This window comes from Drosophila busckii, chromosome 3R (genome assembly GCF_011750605.1).
Source record: "Drosophila busckii strain San Diego stock center, stock number 13000-0081.31 chromosome 3R, ASM1175060v1, whole genome shotgun sequence".
NCBI lineage: Eukaryota > Metazoa > Arthropoda > Insecta > Diptera > Drosophilidae > Drosophila > Drosophila busckii.
The window spans coordinates 8,066,960-8,086,584 of NC_046607.1; the positions used below are offsets into that span (position 1 = coordinate 8,066,960).

The following is a 19,625-nucleotide window of genomic DNA, read 5'->3' on the forward strand; positions in this document are numbered from 1 at the left end:
AACTGGAAGCTGCGTCAACTTTCAAGCTCTCAGAGCAGTGCAAGCGTTGAGTTAATTATGAAAGAAAAAAGTAAATGGGGTTTTTAAGCTACACACAGGTGAGTCAGCTTGCTCAGGTAAAGCCCACAGAGCCAGTTGCTCATTTGCTATGACGTCAAACGTTTAAGACAAAAATTCAGATTCAAATTTGGTGCGCGCTCTTATCAGTTGTGACTGGAAAGCAAACAAAAATAAAGTCAAAGGTGCTTCAAAAGTTCAGCGTACACTAAGAAAAATGCGCGTATTGACAGCTTATCTCTTTTCTTTTGTTTCAATCAAACCAGTTTGAAAGCTGAGCGCTTGCGTTTTGGTAAAATTTGTATTTCATCATAAAGCATATTTTAGCTTTTGCTGCAGCTTTAAAGTTTTCAACGCTCTATATGTATTTTTTCCAGTGTATGCGCTCTCAGCTTTTGGTGGATGCAAGCTCTTCCAATGCGTAGCTCAGCCAGAGCAAGCCAAAAGCAGAGGCCCAGACAAAACAAGTCAGCCCCACTGGCAGTTTGAATTTCGACGTGTTGCAGGCCACAACGTAAGCGCTCCCAAATGTAATAAAAGCCAAAGCAACAGTTTTAACTCAGTCACAGTTATATACAGAGTGAGAGTGTCTGTATGTGTGTGTTTGTGTGTGTGAGAGAGAGACGGAAAACATTGTGTGTAATGACAAACAGAATTGAAGTCTCAAGCTTTGTGTTTAGTGTGCGATTCGTTGAATTGTTTTGTTTTGTTTGCGAGCGCCTAAAATAATTTGAACAAAAACAATAACAACAACAATAAACTTAACTTGTTTGTGGCTCGTATTGTTATTTACTCTTGTGCTAATCAAGTGTCAAGTTTTGAGTGTTTGGGATGCTAAGTGAAAGTGACTTGAAAGCGCGCTTAAAATACTAAAGTGAAAAACTGAAAATCAGCTGTTGATTAAGCCAACTTACTAACAGTTAACAATTAGTAGTGCTAACTTGTTTTCAGCTGAAGGTCGCATGATTTGCTTTCATTTCTGGTTCAATGCTTCAATTTGCGCTCTATGTTTCATAATTTACAAACAACGCAACGTAAATTGAATATATAAGCCACAGCTTATTAATTAAAATTACATTTTCCCAATTTTTTTTTTTTCTTATACCTCCAGTTGCCGCTAGAAAACTCTTCCAAGATGAGCGCCGTGGATGCCATTATCAATTATAAGCGCAATCCCAACGAGGACTACTACAAGTTGCTCCACTGTGACGAGACCTCCTCGGTAAGTTCAATAATTAGCTAAATTCATAATAACCTTGGCAGCTTAGCCAAATATTTGGCAAACACCATTAAACTTTTTTTTTAGCACACAAAATTCAATTAGTATTTAATTGAATTGAGACGCCCAACTTTGATGCGCCTCAGAAATGTTCTCACGCATTAATGATGGGGCCAACCACAAGAGGCAAACAGCTTAGAAATAAAGCTGTAGATACAAAGTTGAGATTGCGTTTAGAATTATAATCAAATATAAGCCAACGTTTGACTTTGAGTGTCGGGCTATTTACTTTGAGAATTAGTCTCAATTACGCCTTTTGTCAGCGACAAAGGCTGCAGGGATTGTGGCCATAGCAACGTTTGAGACAGAGTGGCAGAGAGAGGGGGAGAGAGCAGAGAAATGCATGCAAGTAAATCGTGTTGACAGCAATTAAATGAGGATTAAGCTTTTGCAAATGGTCAAACTTAGCGTTCAGCTCTTTTAATTGACTCGAAACTTTTTCCTTTCATGCGACGTGACTTAAGTTTGCCCAATTATCGTGCAAGCTTCACACACACACACACACACACACACACACACACACACACACAAAACCACTTTTAGTCACTTTGAGCTAAATGTGTCCCCCAGCAGCAGCTTTGCTTTGGGGGCTTAACACATTTTCGAGTTCAGTAAATTTCAATAACAATGTTAAGAGCACGCAGGGCTGCTGGCACACACATCCCTCGTTGTAATCAAATTTATTGGCATGTAAAATTTTGAGCCACATATTAGATTTTCGTTGTCGTTACCTGTAATACATTTTTCAAAGCTGTCGATTGCAACTTGCCGCAAGCATCGCATCCATTTAGTCATGCGCGCACTTTAAGATTTATATGATGCCAAGTTGAGTGGACAATTTGCAACGACACGAGCAGCAAACTCTGTGGGCTCAATTGTGTGTGCCGCAAATGAATTGAATTTGAGCTATGCGCTCGCTATTCTCGCTCTATGCTCATCCATTCTCATCATACGCAGCTCTGATTAGCCAGCCCGTGTGTCCAGCTTGACACAATTGTAAAATTTGCATATGCCAGGGCCAGTGCCAGTTGCCCGTTGCCTGCATACAGTTCAGTTATTTATAGCTATAGTATATATGTTTGGGCAACGCATGGGAAATCAGCGCAATACAATTGGGACGCAGCAGCTCATTTGCATTTTTATTCAGTATGCGAAAAATTAAAAAGCATTTCCAGCCAACTGTATTAATCAAATGCAATTATTTTTGCTGCCTATCATATGTTTTTTGGCCTGTGAAAATCTGTAATTTATGGAAAGTTGATCTTAAATTGCTTTTCATTGCATGTGTTATTCAATACTCTCGAGTGGGCGCGCGCTCGCATCAATCAATAGCGTATAAGATTGTCTTGATTAACTTAAATTAAAGCAATAGGCGGCTGCCTGCATTAATGTTTATAAATATGCATACAATATCTATCAATTTTAATTTAGCAGCGACTTTGATGCAATTTATTGTATTGTGTAATTAACAGCGCCAATTGCAGCAGCCATTTGCCATAGATCTCAATTCAAAGTGGCCAAAGGTAACCGCAGTTGGGCTTAAGTGAGCCGCAGTTGCTGCTGCTGCTGCTGCTGCTGCTAATTGGCAATTAGAGTCCAGCGCTGTCTTAAATGACCAAACTTTGTGGCCACTGTGTCACTCTAGTTTCAACGCAATTGCAGTCACTCGAGTGCCAAACAGCAAATGCGTGTGTGTGAGTGCGAAATACATTAAGTTAATTATACATGCACACACACACAGCACTCAGTGTGTGTGTGTGTGTGTGTGTGTGCTTGTCTCTCTGTCAACAGCGCTGTGTTTTGTGTGCGTGCTTCGGGCAACGAAACTGTGCGTATGAGTAATATTAATGGCGTCGAGATTAATTATACGCCTCGTTTGCCATTAACCGAACTTTCGCATATGAAACGTGTGTGCTTGAATGAATATAAATTTGCAGCGACACATAAATAAATAAAATCTAATACAATGTACCAGCTACGAAAAGTCAAACAATACGAATTGTTGTCTAGCTGCGCTGCATGCTCGCAAGCGGCTTAGTGGCTGCCGCTGCTGGCTTTTGTTGAGTCTGTCTGTCAGCACTTTGTTGTGCACTGACACTTTCAACTAAATTAATTTCCCATTGCTTGTGCAGTTTTGGACACGCAGCGTCAAGGCTGCGTGATCCTTTTTGTCAATTGCAAAGTATACAACTGTTTTTGTTTTTTAACAATCGTTATTATTTCAAGTGTTTCCAAGCAGCCAGACAGCGCTTAGGGCTTGTTTACATGTGTGTGTGCGCAGCCTGAATCTTAATGCGTTGTCAATTGTAGCTTTGCCTGCTCTTGACAGGCTTACAGGCTCACCTGCGTCCTGCGGCCTGCGGCTTCTACACTCCCCAGTCACTCGTTTGGCATTTGTGGCACGTCCCAAGTGTCGTTTCTACGCACTGAAAAATCTGCATGTCATCAGTGCCTGCTGCTGCTGCATGCTTCTCATTATAAAATAGCAGCAAAGCATAACAAAGCATAAATAAGCGCATTATTTATAACAATTTAGCTAATTTGCTTGTTTCTTTTTTCTTGTTGCAGCCCGAGCAAATTCAGGCCGAGTACAAGGCTCTCGCTCTACAATACCATCCCGATAAGAATGCTGGCGACAAGGAAGCTGAGGCCAAGTTTCAGTCCTTGAAGGTAAGCTGCAAACAATGAATTCTGCACAATAGTTGTTGACTTAGTTAGCATTGCTACGGACTTTGCAGCAATCAATTATAATTGGAGTGCAACGCATTTTGTTGCATAATTAACAAGAAATAAATTTAATACTTTTTAGTGTGTACGACGTCATTATGCAAAGCTTAAATTGAATTTTATACACAACAAAAGGGTTGAGATTGCAGCTGCTTTGAAACTAGATAGCATAAATTACATGTATAGTATCTATCGTTGTATTTTGAAAAAGGTTTTTATTGATTTTCTCGCTGACGATGCGTGTTTAAAAGCCTGGCACACATAAATAGAGAATCGTCTATGGCTATTGTTATCAATGCGCCGCAAAACTTTAACATACACAGTCTGTCTGTCCTTGCTGCTGCTCCTGCTGTTGCTCATTAGAGCGCTCTGGCGACAATAAAAGTTTGTATATGCGTTTAAGCAAAAGGTAACAGCAACAAGTTGAGCGGAAGTTTGAGCCCTAACATGAATGATAGTTATGATACCCAAAGCACCAAGCACGCAGTTGCCATAAAACTCACACACACACACACACACGCAATTTGCAGCTCATAAGGCTTCACTATATGATATGTGTGTGTGTATGTGCCAATTCAGTAGCATTCTGCATATGTTTGTGTAGCTGGGGTGGGGGTGGAGCCTCATGCTTTATAACTGTAGCTGTAGTACACACAAAGTCGTAAAACAAACCCATATGACGGCTATAAAAACTCTTAAAGTGAAATGTGCAGATTTGAATGAAAACGAGATACGTACCCCATACATGTTTGCAAACTTTGTGCTTTAGTATTTTCAACATGAATGCTACTAAGCCCTATTGAATGTAGTTTTTGCTTCAAAGCTGCTTGGCTGTAAAATAATTTGATTTAAATTATGCTGGTAAGAATTTTCATAGTATAGGTCAATACGGGGCTTGTGAGCAGATTGCATAAAATATAAAATAAGCTTTCTGAGCATGGCAAATAACTTTTGCTGTTTTTGTTGCGTGAGCTTAACTTTAGCTAAAGAAGTTCCTGCAGTATAAATTTAGCTTCATTAAAATATTTTTAAGTTCATTTAAAGACATTTAAGCTATCATATTATTTATTTTCAATACTAAAGTAATTACTTCAAGTCTCCAAGTACTCTTTGAAAGCAAAGAATATAGAGCAGCTTATACAGAGGTTTTTTTTAAACATAAATAGTCATAAGTATGTCTTAATTGAACTTTGCGCTCTATTTGTCAGACAAACTAATTAAAGTTATACAATTTGAGATGCTTTTAATACTCTGCTGCACTAAAAAGGTGAGAGGATAGTATATAGCAATAGATAGATATATATATATATATTGATAGATAAAGATAGTGTTACTCAGTGTGAGGTTGCAAGAGAGAGAGAGAGTTAAAATATAAGTAACAAAAATCGTGACTAGTAGCTTCAGACTGAAGACTTAAGAGCCGCCAATAAGTATTTCAATAAAATATAAAACTAATATTACAATGTAAATACAAAGGGGTGGATTTTATTCTATTTTTATTTTATAAATAAAATTTAAAAGATTCTTGCGTACCCACAAGCTACATTGCAATGTTTTGCTTGCTTAAGCAAATTCCACAAGCGAATTGAAAAAGTTTAAGTCATTACTTGCTTAAGGCTGCTCGTCTGTATTGAAATTTGTTTTGCCTTGCGACCTCTCAGCATTCTAAGAAAACTCTTTGTTTTATTAAATTATGTGGCAATCGCGTAAGACCAAATAACGCGCTAAGTCGAGCTTTTATAGAAATTGTTGAGCAAATTCTACAGCAAAGAGTGAAACCTTTTTATTTAAACAACTGAATAAACAAAATTTTAGTTGACTTTCAAACATAACTAATTGGCTTTGGCCTTTCGTTGACAACAGTGACACACTAGCCGAAGGGCTCAATTAACTGTAGACAAATAGCAAAGCAGGCAGCTACCCACATACTACGTACGTAAGGTATACTATATGAAAAAGCTTTGAAAATGTTGTGTTGACCCACATAATCAATGAGTAGTAAAATAATTGATTATCATGTAAGAAAAGCAACAGCATGGTTGGTAATAAAATCTCATCAACACAGCAAAACAGCATGTATATGTGTGTGCGTGTGTGTGTGTGTGTGTGTGTGAGTTTTTGTTAGAGCTTTGTGTTTGGCTAGCCTTTGGCATATCAGCAGCAGCTATCTAATGTAAACTCATATCATGGCCACAAACGCTATCAGAGCCACTTGAGCGTGTAAATGTATTTCTACACAAATGACTTTTTGTCTGTGGCTGTGTGTGTGTGTGTGTGAATCACAGTGGCGCGCCTGTAAGTGTGCCACAAGAATTGATTAGTCGGTCGAGAAGGCAGTGAGGAAGGAATGCCAAGGGCAACTTAGAATCTGTGGCATGCGCTTATTTATTTAGGACTCGCCAAGAATTTGACTTTTATTGAGTCCGCCCAGGCAGTAAACAGACAGAGGGACACACGTTTACATATAAAAACAACGTACGTGCGAACATTTTTGAACTAGTATGCTTTTGTTTTTGTTTATCTGCTGGCAGGAGGCCAAGGAGACGCTGTGCGATCCGGAGAAGCGCGCAGTGTATGACAAGTGGCTGAACAGCGGCATCTCGATGAGCTACAAGCAGTGGCTGGGCATGAAGGAGCACGTCGGCCAGGTGAGAAGATACACAATTGCCGAGAAGGTGGATAAAGAGGTATGCGTAAGTGCAAGGAGTAAAGCAAATCAGAGAAGTAGTAGCTGAACCCAGACCAAAATATAAATAACAAATATTTATTCGAATTTATAGCACAAGTTCAGGTGAGTAGTGTGTATGTGTGTGTGTGTGTGTGCCCACTAATAAAGTAATTTAAAGTTGAATTAAAGCTGCGCCAGCCAGCACTTCCGCTGGGCGGAAATAGTCGCGCAGTTGTCAAAAGTTTTGCTCCCACTGCAATTTGGATTTGTGGTTAGTCGCAAATTCGTGCCACATTTTGTAACTTGCCACACACACACACACACGTATAAACACAACTCAGCCTCAACTATAACTACTAAATAAACTTTTGCCAAAATGTGTCTTTAACTCAATTTGCCGTTGTATGTTAGATTAACACTTCCTCTTATCTAATGCCTGCCTCTGATCTGATCCTGTGCGTGCACCTCCAAGCATTGTATTTTATTTATCTGTGCCTCTTCATCCAAAATAAATTCTAAGTGTACGCCATGCATGCGAGCTGGCAGCAAATGCATTTGCATTTGTTTATACATTTGGCAATTGCATTTGCTGCTGGCTGGTTGTAGTGTCTGGAAGTTAGTCGCGAAAGTGGGTCTAATTATTTGTCAATTTACTTTACACAAGTCCATGCATTGGGCCACGCCCAAGACCAAGGACCGCATGCTACCCGATTCCACTGGCGGGGGCGCTGTAACTGCTGGGTGCAGCGGTGGCGCAGCTGGCGGCGGTGGCGGCGGCTTGACGGCAGCATCCCCCAATCCGGCTCATCGTCGCGCCTCCGAGGGCGGCGCTGCCCTTTACTACGGCAACCGCAAGACCGAGTGGGGCACGGAGAACACCGACGTGGCTAATAAGTTTCGCAATTATGAAATCTAAACACACAATTTTTAGGGCTGTCGTTTCGGGCAAATTACACGCATATATAGATGCATATTCTTTGTAACCTAACAAAAAGGTGAATATATCTCGATGTGAAATTATACAAGAATTACATAATCATATTTAATCAAATCGATGTCTATACCAATATACAACAACATATAGTAACCAAAGCGTTGAGAAAACATTTAATTGTCTATGAGGAAATACATTTATTTATGAAACGTATATATCGTTATATAAAAGTTTATAGCTGTAATTATAATTGCAATTGAAAAAAAAACGGTAATTTATTTAAAGAAGAAACTGTAATTTCAATAAACTAAGGCCTGATTGCGCGACAAAATAATCTTAAGTTAAAAACATTTTCAACATTTAAAATCAATTAGTCGATTTTAAATGATTAAATCATGAAGAGGCTTAGTATAATTAAAGACTCGAGTTTTGCAAAACCGAAGTCAACACTCTACATAAGTAATCAAATTTATATATATATATATATATATATTTATCGAAGTCTATTTGTATATCAATGTACCCCTATAAGACAATCCCCTTTGGACTAAAAGACACTAACACTAACACTCTAACCACCAACACTATGATATGAAATGAAGTCCGAATTTATGAAATGCATAGTCAAAGGAAGGAAAATTACAAAAAAAAATACTTTTCACTCGGTGTCCTTTAAAATGCAAAGCTTAAAAGCTACAACTAATTTATTCCTGCATAAGGCAGCGTAGAAAATATTATATATCAATGTTTGTTATTTTAATATTGATGTACTATTGATGCAAACAATTGCACGTTAAACAGAAATCAAAACATAATTATCAAACAGCAGTATATGCATATATATGTTCGTTTTTAAGTCATATTGAAATGATTCAAGTACACACATATTATTGAAGCGAGTAGCTAGCAGAGCAAAGGCTCAAGGCGAAGGACATGGAATTAATTAGAACCGCAGACAATTGAAGGTATTAGCAAACTACAATATTCATAAATGTTGAATGTAAGAAAAATAAATAAAAATTTTAATGCAGAAGGTCGCTTCAACTTTGAAGTCTTCTGTTATTAAAGCAAAAAGCATTTGCTATTTATTTAAACGGTAACAGGTACAGGTGAGTAAACTAGGAATTATTTTTAATAAATTCGGCAAGCATGCTGGGCGTTAACAAGGCGTCATTATACAAAAGACAAGGACGCTGCGTCGACTGCTGAGACTCACGTATCCAGCGATTCAGCACTGATTGATGAAGCCAAACTGATTAAGCTGCTAGGCGAGCTGTCTATTGTTTGCTACTTACCCCACTTGGAGCCCGCTATGATGGGACAGGCGCCATGCAAAGTGCGCACATCAGGCTCGCCCGAGGCATGCAGATTATACCAAAAGGCAGCTGCAAATGATTGCGATTATTAAATGCTCTATATATATGTGTGCAGCAAGCGTATAATTAATTACCCGCATATTTCTGGGGCTTCAGCAATTGTTTTATGAGCGGAAATGCGGTGCCGCCGCCCTGCTCGACGTCGCTTAGCTGCAGGAGTAAGCAGGATTAGCATATATGCTATGCAAATGTAAAGTTAACTCACATAGAATAATACAGTGGCAATGCGATTGCCCCACTCCGGCTGAGCGACATTATTGTGTTGAAACTGTGCTGGCAAAATATTGTTATAGCTTGAGTAAAAGTTGCAATGTGTAAAAAGTAAGTAAAGAGCTTTGCTTGTGTCGATTACTATTTACTTTGAAGTGCAAAAAGTATCAGCTAACAGCTAGAATAGCAGCTGCATTAAAAATATATTTTTATTTAAAGTGTAAATATGAAAATTGCAAGTAAATTTATGTACATTAATTGCTCAATTTGTTGCTCGTATGAAGTGAAATGGGTTAGCAAACTTTAATAAATAAATTCTTATAGCATGCAGACTTACGGCGCTTGGATAAAACCAATCCATATGCTGTGAATAGTGCCCACCTATGCCATAGTTGGCAAACTGATGCATCTCGGCAAACTCTGCAAGCAACTCAGTACAAAACTTAAAGCATACACTTGGGCGCAATTGAAACTCACCCATATTCAAATTGGTCATATCAGCTACACGCTGATCTATAGTGCGCAACACTTGATGTCTGCTCTTGGATATAAAAGTATATTGACTAGTGCGCACATTGGACACTAAAGTTTCATTTTCTCCAATGACGCGAGCGCGCACAATTTGCTTCTCCGCCAGCGCTGTCAGCACATCGATTTCGCTTTGATAAATGACATCGTGATAGATAACCAGCAGCGGATCATGACTAAGCTCCTCCACCTTCAGCGGCGCCAACAGCAGAAATGCGTGTGTCTCGCTCAAATAGCCGCAGCGCAAAGGACGCAGCTCGGCGGGCGTCAACTTGATGTGGCCACTGCATGTGAATTTGTATTTTTCATTCGCATCGTTTAAAGCGCCAAAGTCTGTGGGCAGCGGCTAAGACATGCTTAGGTTAGCGCGCATTTGGCAGCCAGTCCATCACTTTTACTTACCGCATGCTCTAATACGGCGCCGGATGAGTCGAATGCTTTCATTTGCAGTGCCTCATAGTCCAGCACATGCTGCTCGTTTGCAGGCGCCAAAGCCATAAGCGCGCTTAAAGTGCTATTAGCACCTTGATAATCCGCTAGCTGCATCTTTAGCTGCAACAGCTTGCCCAATATCTGTGGCTGCATTAAAACACGATCCTTAATGGACACTCGCTTGTTCGCCTCCACCAGCCAGGCGTGTGCCAGCTGCAGATGATTATCACGCATTGCCTTCTGCGCTATGTCCATGCAATGGGCCAGAGTGAGCTGCGTTCTGGAATAAAATGAAGAAAGGAGTTTTTAGTTATGCAATTAACGCTCGCATATTGGCAGCTTGCAATGTAAAAATGTGTGAATAACAATTAGGTGGCAAACATTCAATGATTCTACTATTTCAAATTCTTTAACCATGTCAAGAATCCAATTTAAGAAAACGAAGTAAGTGAAATGCTAAATTGTTAAGGCGCTAGGCTAATTAATTTAATTGATTATATAATATAAAATCGTATACATTGATTATATTTCTGTGCATTTCTAGACTCTTTAAATATAATTTTATTTTCGCGTATTTAAATAGTTCTCAATGTCGTTATAAAGTTTATTGCAAAAACTGTAAAATAAATTAAAAACAAAAGCGGGCTGTCAAGGTTTAAGTTCAGGCTTCTATAATTATCATTCTCGCTTTATTTTCAGAATAAGTTGCTTAACCACAGCTTTTAGTTCGGAAACACTGAGGGTCGAAAGATATTGCCTTCCTTGTGAACAATTTATGACAAATTACCGAACACATCTTAGTAACCAGCTTAGCAATCTTACACTTTCTTATACTGTACAGGGGCAGCACTAATTAAATAGACTTCACAGTCCTTATCACGCATGTATTCTTTATAGATTCATATACATATATGACTCTAAGCTATCTCTCATCATAATACTTAGCAGCTTTTGTCTATTAATCGCTTAGTCTTGAAAATAGTTAGGCAATTGTTTTAACTTATATACTGCGCATCCCAGATAATCCTTATAGCTTGAATTTGGTACAGCACATTTAAAATAAAAGCATTTATTTAACTCGCAATTTATAGTCAAGGGAAGAGCTCATTGTCTCAGCAAAGACTCTGACCACAGTTCCAATTTAGATTAATTGAAATGGTAAAAAAAAAACCCATTGCTATAAAATATGTTAGATTTTAGTTTAATTAATATTTTACAGTAACTTTATTGTCTAATTAAATCAAAAAGCAAACTGAAATTAACTTATTCATTTTGATAGATACAAGAAATTTCAAACTACGCTTTTTTATTCAACTCAACACACATATTGCATACACAGATTTCAATAGAAAAGTTACACAACGGGCGCGTCAGCAGAAGGACAGACAAAATTTGGTTGCTATAGCTTTTATAGTTGCTAAACAACAGACGCTCATACATGCAGACAGACGGACGAACAGACGGACATGGGATCTGCCACGCCTCCTACTCCCTATTTGCAGAATTCAAAATATCAAAGTGAATAAAAACAGTAACAGCTTTCCTGGGAAACTAACTACTCATATCACATTTTGCAAACTAATATTTATGACAAGCAGCACGTTGGCCAGCTTATTAACGTGGTTAAAACTGAACCTGAAGCCCGGACTTTGATGCACAGAATTCATTTTAGTAACCGAAGCGTAAATTGCTTTGACTTTCGAGAATTTATGGGAAATGTAATGAGAGCTTTTCGTAGTAAAATTGTGTGCAAATAAAGTTTCATTGATGCAATAATAATGAAGAGGACTGATATTAAAACTTAATTTGTCTCTGGAATCAGCCATGCATTAATCACATATTTTCCACTGAACTGTAGCACTCACCCATAGTCGATGCCAGCCAATCTGCCTGCAGCTATATCCTCGGCTGACAGTCTGTAGATGCTCTGCAGTCGCAACAAGCCATCGATGGCACCATTCAGCTCCGCTGCATCTGGGATTTGCTTGCGCTGTTGCATTTGCTGGAGGCGCAGCAGCGCTTCTGGAAAATGCGATGCGCAGATTGCCGGAGCTAATGAAATTTAAGCATAAATGAATTTCGAGACTCACTCTGGCCCGTTTTGGCTGCCATGAGATTTTCAATGCGCTGCCAGTCCACTGTCAGTCGCTTGGTAAGCAAATATTTATTCAGTGGACTATCGAGGTATGAGACGCCCCCGCGCCATTGCTGCGCCTCATCGAGCTGATGCTCGTACTCTGCCAGTCGCCTGCAAGTTGCAAATTGAATTGTGGCATAATGCGTTTAGTGTTTGCCGTGCGACAGGGGCAAGGTCAAGTCAGTTGCAACATACGCATTGAGAAAATCCAATTTACTCTGATTGTCACCCAGAAACTTTTGCATATGCTGCAACATTTGCTGTTCGTAGCCAAACACTTTTGACATGGCATGTATGGAAGAATGAAATTCGCAGCTTGCCGCATGCCACAGCGTGGCGAGAACGAGCAGCAGTCCGCATGAGAACATTTTGCGAGTCTGTTGCCAGTCACGGCTTAATCTAAACTAACTTTGGCCAATTGATGGCGAGATTCTAACGTTTAAAGCTTTACATAACGACTTGACCCCAACGCTGCTGGAAATTAAATAAGCAATCAAGCAAAACCTGTTTTCGTAAAGAAAATTTTGGAGTTCATTGTGCCTACAACTGGTTTGAAACATAATTAAAAGTTTTGTAGCCAAACGCCAAATTTGGTTAAGATAGAATTTCTTTCTTCAGCGCCCCAGTTGCTACAGCTGTGCAAATATTTGTTTAGCTGCACTCAGGTCTAATCTAAATAGTTTTTTAAGCATGACAACATTTAGTAGTCATTGGTATTCAGCTGCGTTAAAATGTTTCAAATGCTGACAGCTCTATTCTCATTATATATTATATATATTTCGCTAGGCAGCGGCGTCGCGGCCAACAGTGAGCTGATCGGATTTCTCGATACTGAGGCGGTGCTTATAAATCAATTTGAATTATATTTGCACAAAGCGCAGCAGCAACAAGATAAATTGAACAGGTTTGCTCAAACCAGCAAAGCAAATAGCTGTAGCAAAATTCATATTTCTTTTGTCTTATGCAGATTTCTGATGTACGTCGAAGCTGTGCAAATGCATGCCGGCGAAGAGGATGCGGATGAGTACTTTGGTAATCCGCTTAACGCTTACGGCACCATAAGCCGGCTTGTTAATGACTGGAGGCATGAAGTTTTGGCTGTCATATTCAACAACACGCACTTCGAGCAGCTTACGCAGCAGCTGGGCGCAAAAATGGAAAGATACAAGCTGGATGCACCCAACAGTGCGGACCTGCAGGCAGCCACGGCAAGCCTAATGCATTTTCAGAATGATAACCAGCTCACTACGCCGCAGTTGGCAAATGGAGCATGGGATTCCGATGAAGCATTGACAACCAGCGAATGTTTTATTATTGCTCAGAATCTCGGTAAGCTGCGGCAGTTCGATGCTGCCATTGAATGGCTACTCTTGGCTCGCATACGTGCCCAACAGCAAACTGAGAGCTTTCCTTATGTTAATGCGCTGGATGTGCAAAAACAATTGGTGCTGGCTTGCGAGAATGTGAAAAACTTTAAGCTAGCAAATAAATTCAACAATGAACTGCTTAAAGCAGAGCCAAGCAATGAGTTTGCGCTAAAGAAGAAAGATGAGTTGATTAACAAGCTAATGCAAGAGCGCAGCTTTGACGACAATATCAAAATTGAACTATAAATTGAGTGTGAAAAGCAAATATATTTAACTTTTACTTAAGTTTTGTGGAACATTTATTCGAAATATTGTGTGGCATGCAATAAGCTGTCGTGTACTTAATGCACGTCGTATACTTAATAAATTAACCTGAATCCGTTTACTAAAGGCTTAAACATTTTCAATGTTCAAATTTCATTACTTTTAATTATTAAATTCTTGTATGCAGATATATATACATATATATACATTGATTATGTACATATGTGCTTATATATATTTATATGATTATGTACGAACTAACTTTTGAACTATTCTTGATTGATTGCGCTCATAAGCAAACGCTCAAGCAGTTTTATGTGAGTTCTGGCGTAAGAGTAAAGCGTAATCGGCAAAGTATATATCAGCTTAAGAATTATCACATTAGTGACTGTGTTTGCCAGACATATATTAAAGCTTTAAAGATTGTTTAAGCTATATGGTTTTTATTATTTTTAATAAAATCGTATCTTATTTTTCTGCCAGTAGTCTACTAGTTTCTTTTAGTTTCTTATTATATTTGAAGTCTTGGATTTGTGTATTTCCTTTACTTAGCGCCTTCTGCATTTTCTGAATTATACCAAGCAAACTGCGAATCAAAGAATTAATAAAATCTTAGCCTCACTCATTATTGCAATTAAAGCCAACAGTCAATTTGTATTTCGTTGCAGCGTCATGTGGCTTTTAGTCACTATAAAGATTTTCACTTACTGATTTCTTAAAGCTTAATAAATGACAGCATGGTAAATATTTGCTAAGCTGTTGTGGGTGCCACCACAAACATGCAGAGTCTCTTTATCGATTGAAATATTCAAAGCAGCATGTGAACGATTTCTGAAACGTACTGCAAACTAACAAACCAAATATCTGTCAAAAACAGAATTGAAACTTGTTCATAGCTAGGGCATAGAGCAATAATTTAATGTATAATATTTTGTATAAGACTTGTATTAATTTATATATTAATGCTGCAAAGCTGTGGCATCTGAAAAGCCAGGTAAGGCATAGTTATATTTTCGATATAGCGGCGCATTAATGCACGGCTTAGTAAACATTTGATCCCGTTCGTGTATCCACTGCGTCAATACTGCAAATAATATACAGTTAAAGCTACTTTAGCTATCTCCCACTTTAACTTACCCATTTTATGTCCAAGCAGCACTGGACACGCGGCATGCAACATACGCTCGTCGTAGTCAAAGTTCTTGGGATTCAGATTATAGAAGAACAACGCCTTGCCACGCTCTGGTGACAACGTCAGGTTTAAATGAGGAAATACAATAGCACCGCCTCGTTGCACATCATTCAGCTAGCAAATAAAGTTATTAGCTTAGCATTAGTTACTAAGTTAATTTTCTTACATAAATCAGCACAGTGCTTAGGCGATATCCAAGGTATGCGTTTGGGATCACTGTTATTATTCTCGTAGGTACCAAAATTATCGTAGTGTGCACTGTTGTGTCCGCCGTAGCCGTAGCTTGTGTACTGAAATTGCTGTAGCTGAAAATCGTGCACTACTAGCTCCGTCAGGCAGCATTCGCTTAACAGATTCAATTGATTCTGCATATGTTTATAAAAAAAACTTTAAGATTTTTTAAAATTCATAAATTCACTTGTAGCCACAAATTGTTGCATGTGTTGTTTTATAATAACTGCAAAGGAGGGAATGAAGAGCACAGATGCATTTTGCTGCGATATTAACTGAATCTCTTCAGCTAAGCTATGTATAAGAAGATTGTAGTTTAGCTAAGCTGGTATAATATGTAAGCTTTCCTTACCCTCTAAGTGTGTTAATCTTTTGCTCTATTTTGTGTGCATACAACTCAAAACTTTGAACTAATTGCTTGTAGTGCTGTAGCAGTAATAGCTTATCCCGCAAATTTGCAATATAGTCTCTACTATTGGATATTTGGCCAACTGCATTAGCAGCGTAGAGTGCCAGTAAAAATAGAACCGTGCGATATATTAACATATTTCGTGTGAACGTTCTGTTTGAACGATAAGAAAACAACAGAAAACTAAATTATTTTTCATGGTATGCAAATTGATTTGAAACGCAGCAAGCTGCATTAATCTAATCAATATACAGAAGCAGAACATTCACTCAATTTCTTGCTGTTTATAAATGTATATTTAATTTAAATATTTATTAGTAGAATAAAGCATTGGTCAAAAGTCTGGCTAATAATGAAATTATTAGGAATGCTTTGTATGCTGTTTAAGCCCAAGATGATATTCTTACACACTTTAATATTAATTTTAAAAAAGAAGCAAGGGTATCTTATGGTTTTGTAAGTGTATGAAGATGAATATCTCTCCGACTCTATAAACTGTTTGTATACTCAGAACAGTGTTGCCATTTCAGCCTTTTTCCTGACAGATCTGTGCAGGTTTTAAGTGCCCAAGCCGATAAAATTTGAAGCGTCCCTTTTTTTGGCCTGGCCTTTTTACCCGCTTTTTATTTTTGTCTAAATTGGTTAAAAATAATCCAAATTTACATTAATTTTATATCGATAATAGCACTTTTAAATGAAAACGTCTGAGTCTTACAATTAGAAAGAGAAACTGAGTTGGCCATCCAAAGCTTTGTTCACTAGTCTGCATGAGCAAGAAGATGAGCAAAAGGCTCGTATGTTCTTTGTTCAACATTTTTAAGCTTTACCACTACATAGTCTGATGACGACCGATCAACTAAACCAATTTTCTATGAGCAAGTTTGAATGCTGACGCAGTGACGATGTTTGTAATCTTAATTTACAGTATTTTATTAATCTTTATTACAATAGAATAGTATACATATATATATATATAATGTGCTTGCAATTTAGCTTAGACCTCCTATGTCGTAGTTATATGTTCGTCTTACTGGAGCATAGAAGCAGGGCTTAGTAAACATTTGCTCTCGTTCGTGTATCCATTGCACCAATACTGCAAATATTCTTGAGTTAAAGCCCACTCATAGCTTAGGCCATCTTCACTACTCACCCGTTTTTTGTCCAACCAACACGGGACAGCCGGCATGCAAGCTGCCCATTTCATAGTCGAAGCTTTTGGGATCCAGACTGTGCCAAAACAAGGCCTTGCCACGTTCTGGTGCCACCTTCAGGTTTAGAAAGGGAAAAACTGTTGCACCACCACCATTTGGATCATTGAGCTAGTAAGCAAATTATATCAAAATGTAACAATTATAACTGCATTATGCTACTTACATAAAATAAGACTGTGCCAATACGATCATTAAAAATGAGATCTATGCGATTTTTAAGTGCCACATTATTATCAAAGAATCCGGAAAAGTCAAAATGTATTTTGTATTGCCCACCAAATCCATAGGTTATTAGTTGAAAATTTGTCAGTTTTCCACGGTCTATTGCTAGCTCCGTCATATCCCGAATACGTTGCTGTATTCTTGCCAGAGTTAACTGCTGTTCTTCAGTGGAATTGGCTGTGGGTATCCAATTACCTTTGGCCCAGCGATATGTTGATACTTTGGGTCTATGTATTTCATCTATTGTACTAGCTTCCAGGTACTCAGGCTGACCTACATTTACTATCACATCGATCTCTGCCTGTGAGATGACATCATGATAGACAACTACATAAGGAGCTAGCGATAGCAGCTCCAACTTGAAAGGCGCTAGACGTAGAAACCAATTTCCATTTGTTTTATAAAAACAACGCAAATGCGATGAGCTTAAGATGGTTTGATTCGGTGAACGACAAAGTCTAGCGAAATTCTCTTCTCCAATTAAGGCTTGAGATAATACAAATATTCGAAACTCTTGCATTGCAGCTATGGGTGCTTTGTTGTGAAATTCTGTTTGATTTAACAGCTCAAGGGATAAAGTTGACCATTCCTGTGCATACCCATACAGTTCCATGTTTAAGTATCGTAAGCCCAGTTCAGCGCAATCACAGGGCGTTAGTTTTATGCTGAAAATAAAATTAAGCAAAAATATTAAAATTATATTTTAAAATAAAATATATGCTGTACGCATATTTGAAACATTATCTTTATACTTTTAGTTTTTTCTGAAGAAATGTCTACGTTTTAGTTTAAAGGCCGTAAATATATGAAATAGTAAAAGGTTATTTTACTTATTTTCATCAAAATTACTTGAATTTCATAATTCATAAAGAATGTCGGAATAATTCTCAGTCAGTCAGTCAATCAATAGAATCCACATATTAGAAATAGATTGTTTAACTTACTCATATTGTACACCAGCAAGAAATCCTTTAGCCATATCCCTCGTATCTAGCGCATAAGTCTCTTGTATGCGAACTAAAGCTAAAGTGGCCTCATCCAAATCATTGTATGTAGGCAACTCGGGCAGTATTTGCTTCAAAAATTCAATTTGTTCTGCGTATACTTAATATAGAGTTAAAGTTGCTTTGAATTCATATTTTGTATTTACCTGGACCCAATAATATTTTCAGCTGCTCATTTGTAGCAATGCTGTAACATCCTTTTTGTAATGCAGCTTGAATATCTTGAGTCAGACTTTAAGAAAATGAAAGTTTAGCTAAGAAGTTTGATAAATTTTGATAGCTTTGCTTACCTTCTAAGCATGTTAATCTTTTCCTGCAAATTGTGGGCGTACAATTGCAAATTAGAAACAAATTGTTTGCGTTGCTGTAGTAGCATTAATCTATCGTTCATATTTTCACGATAGTACTTTTTATTAGCTTCATGGCCAATTGTATTCGTTGCGAATAATCCAAGTAAATGTAAAATTATGCGTTCCACTTGCATATTTCAAATGAAGACAACTAAAATATATTATAAATATAAAACTATACGTTACAGGCATAATTCATATTCCACACCAAAATAATTCATTTTGCATGGCACAAATGCAAATTGCAAAGTTGATAGTTAAAAATAATACATCAAATTCTTTACTCAAGTAAGCTGGGCTGTGTTATTGCCATTAATTTTGCACTACTAATGATTTCAGATGTTAAAAATGATTGTTAAGTTCATATGGATGCTGAAGAGGAGCAGCTTTATGTCAATTCAATTAATTTAATTGTGATATTGGACAAATTAGTGATTGTGTAGATCATTTTAATCGTCCGCTATTGAAGTCTAAATGCGAGTATTGTAAATGTAAATTTTTCAATAAAATTTAAAAAATGGGTTACCATACAATGTTAAAAAAAATGTAATCTAACAAGGTACTTAGTCTCTGAGTGATAATGCTATTAAACTATTAACACATACGTTTATTTAAACGAAACGACCAAATATTTTCAAGAAATAAGTAAAAAATCTACAGTCATCATAATAATAATATTAAATATTAACCATTCTTATATATATTTTGCCTTGGTGACTAGTGTATTATATCAAAAGAGAATTCTTGTTGCACTAGGATTTATTAATGTTTTGTATTTGAAATACAATATATTAGATTATAAAAATTTGTTTGGGGTAGCATAATGATATTTTCGATATATCGGAGCAGGGCCTTGTAAACATTTGGTCTCGTTCGTATACCCACTTCGTCAATACTGTCAATAAGCTTTAGTTAAAGCCACTTTGACAAGTCCAGGACTTACCTGTCTTGTGTCCAACCAGCACAGGACACGTGGCATGCAAGAAAAAGAATTCAGTGCAATCCAAACACGACAGTTTTACACTAA

At 37.7% G+C, this 19,625-nt stretch overlaps 3 protein-coding genes and 1 long non-coding RNA gene across 9 annotated transcripts; 1 reads left to right on the top strand and 3 right to left on the bottom strand.

The window, feature by feature from the left end:
- Positions 1-510: 510 nt before the first annotated feature.
- LOC108602286 (J domain-containing protein) lies at positions 511-8,134 on the top strand. Of its 6 annotated transcripts, none has more exons than XM_017990366.1 (5): positions 511-571; positions 1,169-1,279; positions 3,905-4,006; positions 6,595-6,750; positions 7,396-8,134. In XM_017990366.1, exons 2-5 carry the CDS (start codon positions 1,193-1,195, stop codon positions 7,645-7,647), a joined length of 597 nt encoding a protein of 198 aa, XP_017845855.1. In that variant the 5' UTR covers positions 511-571; positions 1,169-1,192; the 3' UTR covers positions 7,648-8,134. The 6 variants fall into 6 exon arrangements, 5 of the variants coding, with proteins under 5 accessions (XP_017845855.1, XP_017845854.1, XP_017845856.1 ...); XM_017990365.1 differs by having other exon boundaries at positions 528-587; XR_001915238.1 differs by lacking the exon at positions 511-571 and adding an exon at positions 832-1,091 and having other exon boundaries at positions 6,591-6,711; positions 7,396-7,481.
- Positions 8,135-8,783: 649 nt separating this feature from the next.
- Positions 8,784-19,046, bottom strand: LOC108601576 (prolyl 4-hydroxylase subunit alpha-1). The gene is made up of 17 exons (XM_033293895.1): positions 18,999-19,046; positions 17,186-17,545; positions 16,962-17,130; positions 16,843-16,904; positions 15,338-15,536; positions 15,117-15,266; positions 13,329-13,426; positions 12,544-12,725; positions 12,302-12,459; positions 12,077-12,233; positions 10,182-10,491; positions 9,729-10,125; positions 9,589-9,671; positions 9,247-9,309; positions 9,116-9,191; positions 8,961-9,050; positions 8,784-8,899 (listed from the first exon to the last, which is right to left on the bottom strand). The coding sequence occupies exons 1-17, from the start codon at positions 19,044-19,046 to the stop codon at positions 8,784-8,786; spliced, it is 2,718 nt and encodes a 905-aa protein (XP_033149786.1).
- Positions 14,951-15,492, bottom strand: LOC108602292. The gene is made up of 3 exons (XR_001915239.1): positions 15,338-15,492; positions 15,117-15,285; positions 14,951-15,063 (listed from the first exon to the last, which is right to left on the bottom strand). It is a non-coding gene; the product is annotated as an uncharacterized LOC108602292 (long non-coding RNA).
- On the bottom strand, positions 16,799-18,620 carry LOC108602283 (prolyl 4-hydroxylase subunit alpha-1). The gene is made up of 6 exons (XM_017990352.2): positions 18,539-18,620; positions 18,395-18,480; positions 18,189-18,339; positions 17,186-17,909; positions 16,962-17,130; positions 16,799-16,904 (listed from the first exon to the last, which is right to left on the bottom strand). The coding sequence occupies exons 1-6, from the start codon at positions 18,547-18,549 to the stop codon at positions 16,801-16,803; spliced, it is 1,245 nt and encodes a 414-aa protein (XP_017845841.2). The 5' UTR covers positions 18,550-18,620; the 3' UTR covers positions 16,799-16,800.
- Positions 19,047-19,625: the final 579 nt, after the last annotated feature.